The sequence below is a fragment of the Egretta garzetta genome, unplaced genomic scaffold, assembly GCF_000687185.1.
Source record: "Egretta garzetta isolate BGI_Z169 unplaced genomic scaffold, ASM68718v1 scaffold34, whole genome shotgun sequence".
NCBI lineage: Eukaryota > Metazoa > Chordata > Aves > Pelecaniformes > Ardeidae > Egretta > Egretta garzetta.
Window position 1 is genome coordinate 3,946,519 of NW_009259586.1, and position 8,323 is coordinate 3,954,841.

General features: G+C 56.7%; 1 protein-coding gene across 1 annotated transcript in view; it reads right to left on the bottom strand.

The window, feature by feature from the left end:
* The window catches only part of ITGB4 (integrin subunit beta 4), a 24,429-nt gene that overhangs the window by 14,744 nt on the left and 1,362 nt on the right, over nucleotides 1–8,323 (bottom strand). Inside the window, exons 3-19 of the mRNA XM_035893316.1 lie at nucleotides 7,810–8,014; nucleotides 7,184–7,280; nucleotides 6,576–6,747; nucleotides 5,878–6,141; nucleotides 5,387–5,476; nucleotides 5,111–5,233; nucleotides 4,793–4,960; nucleotides 4,410–4,486; nucleotides 4,040–4,251; nucleotides 3,618–3,721; nucleotides 3,364–3,462; nucleotides 2,586–2,712; nucleotides 2,323–2,442; nucleotides 1,718–1,824; nucleotides 1,363–1,396; nucleotides 701–889; nucleotides 65–168 (exon numbers count right to left, since the gene is read on the bottom strand). Coding sequence (XP_035749209.1) covers nucleotides 65–168; nucleotides 701–889; nucleotides 1,363–1,396; nucleotides 1,718–1,824; nucleotides 2,323–2,442; nucleotides 2,586–2,712; nucleotides 3,364–3,462; nucleotides 3,618–3,721; nucleotides 4,040–4,251; nucleotides 4,410–4,486; nucleotides 4,793–4,960; nucleotides 5,111–5,233; nucleotides 5,387–5,476; nucleotides 5,878–6,141; nucleotides 6,576–6,747; nucleotides 7,184–7,280; nucleotides 7,810–8,014 — 2,292 coding nt within the window. The remainder of the gene's footprint in view (nucleotides 1–64; nucleotides 169–700; nucleotides 890–1,362; nucleotides 1,397–1,717; nucleotides 1,825–2,322; nucleotides 2,443–2,585; nucleotides 2,713–3,363; nucleotides 3,463–3,617; nucleotides 3,722–4,039; nucleotides 4,252–4,409; nucleotides 4,487–4,792; nucleotides 4,961–5,110; nucleotides 5,234–5,386; nucleotides 5,477–5,877; nucleotides 6,142–6,575; nucleotides 6,748–7,183; nucleotides 7,281–7,809; nucleotides 8,015–8,323) is intronic.

Below are 8,323 nucleotides of genomic sequence, written 5' to 3' on the forward strand. Positions count from 1 at the left end.
ATCCCCCCTCAGCATGGCTGTCCCCCAGGCCCACCCCGAGCCCCCCTCATGTCTGGGCTCATACATTCTCCTCCACTTCCTTCCGCAGCTGCTTGCACTCCGGGGAGTCCGACTTCACCAGGTTCTGCGTGAAAAGCCGGGTCAGCCTCAGAGACAGCCCGTAGGGAACTGGAAAGAGAAATTCCCAAGTCAACCTCCTTCCTCTTGATCGGAGAAATAACCCGGCCAAAAGCATGGGGACACACATGGTGCTCGGTGTCGAGATCCTGTACCATTAGCACCCAACCACTACACCGAACTAGTGAGACTAAGACATGTGCAGGGTACATCCACCACGTGGTCAGGCTGTCAGGAGGTCTGCCACCCGTCCTGCTACAGGAATGTGCCCAGCTTCCTCCAGAATAGAAGCAGATAAAGGAACCACCCCCCTTGCAATTGGGCTTGGAAGTAATGCCACGGCTGCTGGAGTTGGTGGCCACTATCAGGGGTTCGTGCCCTTTATGGCACTCACAGCATCTCCTCTATGCCCTGTTCCTCCAACGTGGCACTCACTGAGATCTTTGTGGTTGGCGGCAGTGAGGGAGGCGAAGCCCTGCTTGTGAACATTGTTGTTGATCTTCCAGCGGACTGTGTCCCGACCCTTGAGGGACCCGCTGCGGACCATGGGGGTGTCCAGGTGGTCCTCCAACGTGGCACTCACTGAGATCTTTGTGGTTGGCGGCAGTGAGGGAGGCGAAGCCCTGCTTGTGAACATTGTTGTTGATCTTCCAGCGGACTGTGTCCCGACCCTTGAGGGACCCGCTGCGGACCATGGGGGTGTCCAGGTGGTCAGAGGACATGAGGCTGTGGCGAAGCATGTAGTGGTCCTCCTTGAAGCCAACAGTGCGACCTGCAGGGGCAGGGGCAGGGTCAGGGTCAGGGTAAACTGGGACAACACCAGCCATCAACTTTGCCACCCCGTGGCTATGTTCTAGGAATCTTTAGGGCTTCCACCATGCTAAGGGTGTTGGGATGTCAGGGGTGGAGAGGGAAAAGGGTGTCCATGAGTGGGGAGAGCACATCACACCAGCTAGGCGTTACAAGGAACACTGGTCAGGGGAGAGCCAGCAGCGGGATTCCCAGTAGGACACAGCAGGATGTGGGGCAGGGAGGAGCAGTGGAGCAGCAGCTCAAGGGCTCCTTGGCTCAGGCTCTCTGCTAAGAGAATTTTCCCCTGATCCACCTCCCCAGCCCAGAGAGGAGGAGGGACGTTTATCCCAGCACACCCCCCACAACCCGGGAAAGCAATGAACCCCACAGATCCCTCTCCCCCACCCCACCCCCCCCTCCCCCAGTTCCCAGCCCAGTTCCAAGGGCTGGTACCTCGTGCGCAGCAGGGAAGCAGGGCCAGGCAAGCCTGGAAAACAAACAGCCAAAGACACCATCACTTTGCAGCCAAGGGCAAAAAAAACCCCCCACATCTCCAGCTGGGAGGATTCACAGCAGCAGGGATTGGTGGGCAACGGGTGGATGTGGCTTTGGAAGCTGATTTTAGCCAGACATCCCTTCAGTGGGGGAAATCCCATAGTAACTCATGTCAGTGACAGCAGAGGTGCCGGATACTACTGGGACCCAGCCCCGGCCTTACTGGAGGCTGAGTGGATTCTGGAAATTTGTCCTGGTTTTGACCTTTCTCTGGTCCTCTCCCCGGGCTGGGGCATCTGGCCAAGGCGCTCACCTTGCAGCAGGTGCAGAACTTCCAGCAGAGCAGGAGCAGCAGCCCCAGGAGCAGGATGAGGAAGATGAGGAGTGGGATGAGCCAGAGGAAGCTCCCCGGAGGGCACTCTGCAAGAGACAGCAACGTCACTCCTGGGCATTAACCCCTGCATGGGGTGCACAGGAAGGGTGTGGGAAGGCAGGGACAGAGGGAAAAGGCTGGGCCACAGCTCTTGGAGGGATGCAGCAGCCCAGTTAAGCTTTGTGAGCACCAAGAGAGAAGCACCCATGAAAAGTGCTGTTCAGGGAGAACTATCGCAGCTCTCTGCTCACATTCAGCCATCCCAGGGGGCTGTTTGGCACCTCACATCAATCCCTGCCCAAGCCAGCAGTGAAAAAGCACTGATGTCTAGAGGCGCTGGTCTCTGGGGATGCTACACCGTGCTTCTCACAGTCCATGTGACCCAATGTCACCCACCCCATCACGCAGGAAGGTTGGCAGGGAGGTACTGACCCTGCCCAGAGGCATGGCAAAGAGACAAAACGGGGACCAGAGGCACTGTGGGGCAGCGCACTGCTGATCCAGCCCCCAGGCTGGACATCCCCTCCTGCCGGGTCCCTGCTCACCTTTTTTCTTCTGCACACGGACAGTGGTGTTGGGGAAGATGGTGGGGTCTCCCTCCAGGCTGTAGTGGTACGTGCAATCGTCCTCCTCATCCTGGAATGAGCAGTACTCACTGGCCTCCTCTGCAGAGAGAGGGGACATGGTTGCAAAGTCATCAGGGACCAGGAAAAGCTTGGGGAGCAGCCCCACATGCACACACACATGGGGCAGGGCCCACAGGAGACACACCACACGTGTCTGCACCCAGCTCCCCTCCTCCTGGTACCTTTCTTCAGCTCTTCCACCATCTGGATCTGGAGGTGGCAGGTGCTGCAGTTCCCTTTCATGTTGCCTGTTCCCCAGGCCTGGCAGCGAACGCAGTCCCGGATGCTCTCGCACACAGCCTGGAAACCCTGGGCAGAGAGGCAAGGTGGGACGGTCAGGAGATGGCCCACTGGGAGTGAGGAAGGACATTGTCTCCAAAAGGCAGAGCTGGAAAGGCAATGTGGTGTCCTCGTCCCAGCATCAGGGCAAAGTTGAAAAGAGGAATAACAGAGAGCAAGCAGCTAACAAAGCCAGACCCAAAATCTCTTATACAAACAGCCTGCATTTGGGCAGTGATTAGATCTTCTCCAAGGGTTTTAGGTGGCATTCCCAAAATATGACCAAGCCAGCTTTCTCCATTCCCACTGTGGAATTAGCCCATGTTTGTCAATGGGGAAACAGGCACAAGACCATGAAATGTTTTTTTCCAGGCTCGAGACAAAGCAGAACAAGCCAGGAGCCAAGCCTCAAACCTCTGCCCTTCATCAGTGTGCAGACAAACACAGATGGACATTCAACATCGCTGCTGGTGAACTGGAGGGCAAAGAAAGCCTGTGGCTGCAAAGCAGCTCCTATACCAGACCCTTCCTGGCCACCAAAGGCAGGACAGGTGAGACTAACCCCCACTCAGCATTTTGCTCCTGACCAAGATGTGCCTTCATCTCTGCTTTGCTTTCTTTCCCTGGAGGCTCTATGTGGGAAGAAGTGATAAACCCAGAGGAACCCAGGCTGATCCTCACCAGGGAGTAGCTGATTTCGCAGGTGGAGCTGGTGTACAGCGAAGCCTTGTCACAGATGCATCTGCCGCATTTGCACCTCCCATGGTTATTGCAAATGCCCTGGGGAGGGAAGAGGTGACAGTCGGCATCCAAGAGCAACCGTAGACATGCAGCGGCACTGGGAGTCAGCAAGGTGCCAGCTCCCAGCACCCCTGAGCCTCGGGCATCACAGCAACTGGTCCGGTCGTCTCTCGCACAGGCAGGGCAGGACCTACCCCTCGGCTGTCGATGCAGGTGTCGTTGCTTGTGGGACATTCGCAGCCTGGACCCTCCCAGCCGCTCTCGCACACACACGCACCCTCAGAGCAGCGACCGCGATCTGCGATGCAAGAAGAGGCATTACCCATGCAAGAAGAGGCATCACCCAGGGACCGGCACTGCGCTGCTCCCTTGGCCCTGCTCACAGGCTGCCCCAGCTCTCCCACTTTCCTTGGGGTGCAAAGGGGCTACAAACAGACTCCACAGCACCCTCCCTGCACATTTGCAAGCGCAGAGTCCCCACAGCCTATTGCTGGTCACTCAATCCCCCATGCCAGGGCCACCAGCCCAGGGACACCCTGCCTATGCCACAAGCACAGAGCAGGGCGCAGTGCACCCCACAACTGGGGGATGCTGGGGGCAGCGGGGCTGCTCTCACCATTGCAGAGGAAGCCAGAGGTGCGTGGGCACTGAAGGACATCGTACTGGCAGAACGCCCCGTCAAAACGCTGTTTCAGGTCCTCAGAGTAGCACTGGCACTTCCCACACAGGCACTCGCCCCGGCCCGAGCACGGCTCCACATCCCCAGGGCGGATACAGGCTTCGTTGTTGGGGGACGATGCCGGGGAGCAGTTGCAAGTGTCCCCTCGCCTGGCGGGGAAGAAACGGTGCTGAGAGGCAGGAGCAGAGCACAGGACAGCAGGGGACTGCACATGGGCAGGATGCCCAGGACATGAGCGTGTGTCATTGTGGGTCCCCCAACCCAGCAGGAACCCTGGGAGGAGTACAGAGCAGGACAAAGTCCTTACCAGCCCGGGTGACAGATACACTGTCCGCAAATGAAGTCCCCATGGAAGCTGCATTTGTGCGAGCTTAACTCTTGTTGCTGTAAGAGAAGAGAGAAGAGATGTTGCCACATGGGCTTAGCTGCCCCCCGAGACCATTTCAGGAATCAGAAAGGCAGATCTAGGGGCAAAGTTTTGCCCACAAGACTGAGCTCTGCCATAGGACAACATGCCCAACTTGGTACAGGCAGTGGTGAAGACCTCCTTGGTCAGACTGAGCCTCTGCTGAGCAACGGCGATGGGTTGAGCAGAACCCATATGCACCAGCCAACGCATTCCCATCCCAGGCTGGTCAGCAGGAGGTCATCTCTCTGCAGCGCAATCCTCCCTCCCGCCCCACCACGTACTTGTTCACACGAGCACACATCACAGATGATGGAGGCTCTGACTTTGAGGCTATCACTCAGGGACGTGGGTTTCACGTGGATAACTCCCTCACGGTCTTTCTTAGGGAGGCTGCAGACGTGCTGCCCACCGATGTCCTTAAGCGCCTTCAAGCGTACATTGAATGTGCCCTGGAAGGAAAGGACACACCCCAGGGGTGAGCCAGATCTGCTGGACCACAGCTTGGCCGGACTGATCCCAGGTGAATAAGGAAGCAGGGATGCAGTGAAGGGCTCAGCCCCTCGCACACACCTCCCCTCTGGGGCCGTCCGGGCACTCACCACTTTCCCACGGGTGATGTTGAAGGAGCCAGATTCTGTCTTTTCATACACTGAGGAGGTGAACTCTGTCTTCAAGGCTTTGGGGACGTAGTCAGCCCGGATGTCCATCTTGGAGTGGATGCGCTGGGTGGCAGAAGACAATCACAGCATTAATTTTCAGCAGCACCCCTGTGACCACCCTATGGCCTGCCCCAGAGGGACCGCATCCTACCATCCACCTGTTCTCCTGGGCAGGAGGTGCCCATCCCCTGCCTTCCCTGGGAGCGAGAGCGTTACCTCAAAGGCTGTGCGGAGCAGCTCCACGATGTTGGAAGAGTCCTCCTGGAGCACCCCGATCTCAGAGATGGGGAAATACTTGTGCAGCTTCTGCAGAGAGACAGGAGCCCGCTGAGCCAAGGCCTTGAGAAACCTCCTCTAGCACTGAAGCAGGCTCTGCTTTGAGCAGGGCTTGGACCGGAGACCTCCAAAGGTCCCTTCCAACCTAAATTACTCTCCAGCTCTGTGTCCCCACTGCTTTACAAGAAATATACAGCAACACGAGGAGTTCTTCTAGGACCCCAGATTCCTGCACCCAATAATACACCCTGAGACCTCCCACAACCCACAGCAACCCTCCAACACACTGTGGCACCTTCCCAAATTATCAAGGTCTTGGTTTAGCAGCTGGGGACAAGAGATGGGAGAACACTTTCTCCCCACAGCCAAGCTTCAGGCAGAGGAGCAGTGGTCCTGGAGGAAAGGTAAGCCCACCGCCGTGGTCTCCTCACCTCATAGTAGCTGTAAGAGTGGTTGGTGACAGCAAAGATGGGGATAATGTTGTGTCGACCCAACAGGCGCACCAGGGTGGGCACCGAAGGATAGTCCTGCTTGGTGTCATACACATAGGTGCCATCGGTGTCTAGGTGACACTTCTCATCATTTCTTGCCAGGATCCCTGCCAGGACGTTGGTACCATCAGCTTCATAGTGAAAGGCAGATTCAGTGGAGAACACGAGCAGGTGAGTGCTGTCATTCCTCCAGCCGATCTTATCCTACAGCCAGGGAGGGCAAGAAGGAACCTTTATCTCTGTGCCCCCCAAACCACTGTCCAGCCGTTGGCAGGCCAGCACTGGCAGAAGTTGGAAAACCCAAGGGGCAAGGCACCACCTCCACTTGGCAGCAAGCGCAAGCAGCTACGTGGCCCTGGGAATCCAAGCCAGCAGGTCTCTGCTGCTCCTATCTGCACTCTGAATGCACAGGATGTCTCCCAGCAGCTCAGTTCTGAAGGGGGGGCGGGGGGCAAGTACAGGGGGCAAGCCCATGCTTTTCTGGATGTGTTTGGAGCTGTGCTCATCCCTCAGCCATTTGACTGTCTCGTCAGCTGCCCAGCTTGCTGCTCTTTTGCTCATCACCCAGTACTGAGAAGATCCACTCATTAAAAGCAGAGCCCTGCCCATGTGGCTCCTGCATCCCTGGCCACCATCACCTCGCAAACAGCTGTCTGCAGGATGGCATCAAAGCCGCCCTCAGGGGCATCCAGGTTGCCGGAGATGCGCTCTTTCCTGAGCTCCTGGCTGAAGTAGTTGATGTTGCTGGTCAGGCGGATGACATTCTTGAAGGAGAAGGGGGAGTCAGCGTTGTTCCAGGGTTCACGCAACCTGGGGGAGAAGGGGAGAGTGTGGGTTTTGCGGGGGGCAGGAGCAAAGGGATGCCTGGGTGCAAAGAGAGAAGGTGTGGGGAGATCACCCTGGGGCTGGGGAGTCCCTCAAGGGAAGGCATGAAGTTGAGTTGGCAAGCCATCAGCACTGAGAGGTAGAAGGGATGAGGGCAGAGATGGAGGAGAAGACAAGACATGCGATCTGTTGTGGCAGAGCAGGGAAAGTCTGGAAGCGGAGGAGGACACTGCTGGCATTGGCATGGTGCTACAGCAAGCCCTGGTGGGGAGGCCAGGGGAGACATTGGCAACGAAGGGAGAAAAATAGAATGAGTGTCTCACACGGCAGCCAGTGAAGATCAGAAAAGCCATGGAGAAACAGAAGGTGCCTGTCCTGCCCTCCCTGCTCCCATCCCGGGGAACCTGTTGGCCTCACTCACTTCTCAGGTCTCATGTCTGTCTGAGGGGATGTGACTTTGTCCACAAACTTGCCGAATCCAATGGTGTAATTGGAGGTCAGATCTTGCAGGAACCCAGCTGAGGGGAGAGGGAGGGAGGGGGGAGAAGACATGTGAATAAAGAGATGTTGATGAGGTTGCTGCTCCAGGGGAAGAAATCCTTTCCTGGGCATCTTCTCTGCTGGTCAGTTCTTAGATAAGACTCCCAAACTGTCAGCTTTTAAGCACTTTGGGCTTGGGGCTTGCCTTTTTTGGGGTAGAAATCTATACCACCTTTGGTAACCCCTTTCCAAGACTGGAGCTTCTGCAATAGCACACACCACACCTATAGGTTCTATATGCCAAAGCCACTGCACAGATCAGCTCTGGGCCAAAAGGAGACACCACACGTGATGATCCCTGCGGGGCCAGGAGAGACATCCCCCCCCAAAGCTGCACAAAGCAGCAACAGTATGAAACTCTCATTAAAACAGACGCCTCTCAGCCCTTTGCCAATTGCGTCCCTTTCTCTGGTGCTGGCAGAGAACTCCCAGCCGTGGGCAGGAGCGAGCCACCTGCCTTCATCAGCACAGGAGCTGGCTTCCCTCTTCTCCCAGCTCTGGTCTCACCTAGCTTTTGGCCCATGCTTTTGAGGTTGTCCAGATCATCAGACATAGAGTAGGAGAAGTCCATGAGAATGTAGAGATCCAAAGGGCTGTCCAAGGGCTGGAAGACATCCATGTTGAAGCTCATCTCCTCCCCAGCTCGCAGCCGCACAAACATGCTCTGGGGGGACACCTGGGTCCTCTTCAGGGTTGTGTTGATACTGAAATTCTGTGAAGAAAGACTGACGTGAAGGAGATGGACTCCATCTCCTGCGCAGATGCAATGAGGAGGAGGCAAGGAGCAGGGAGATATGTGGGAAGTGGAAGGGCAGGGATGATCACACCCCCTTCCCTCACGTACAGTCAGGGACCGAGGCAGCCTCCCCCGTGTCCCCGCACACCCAGCTGGGTGCCTCCTCCAGACCTTGGCATTTTGCTTACATCTGTTTTGTCTGAAAAGCCACCCCAGCCCTAAGTGATCAGGGCTGGTTGCCAACGGGTTCATCAGCTAGTGAAGGCAGAGCACTATTTTTGAGAA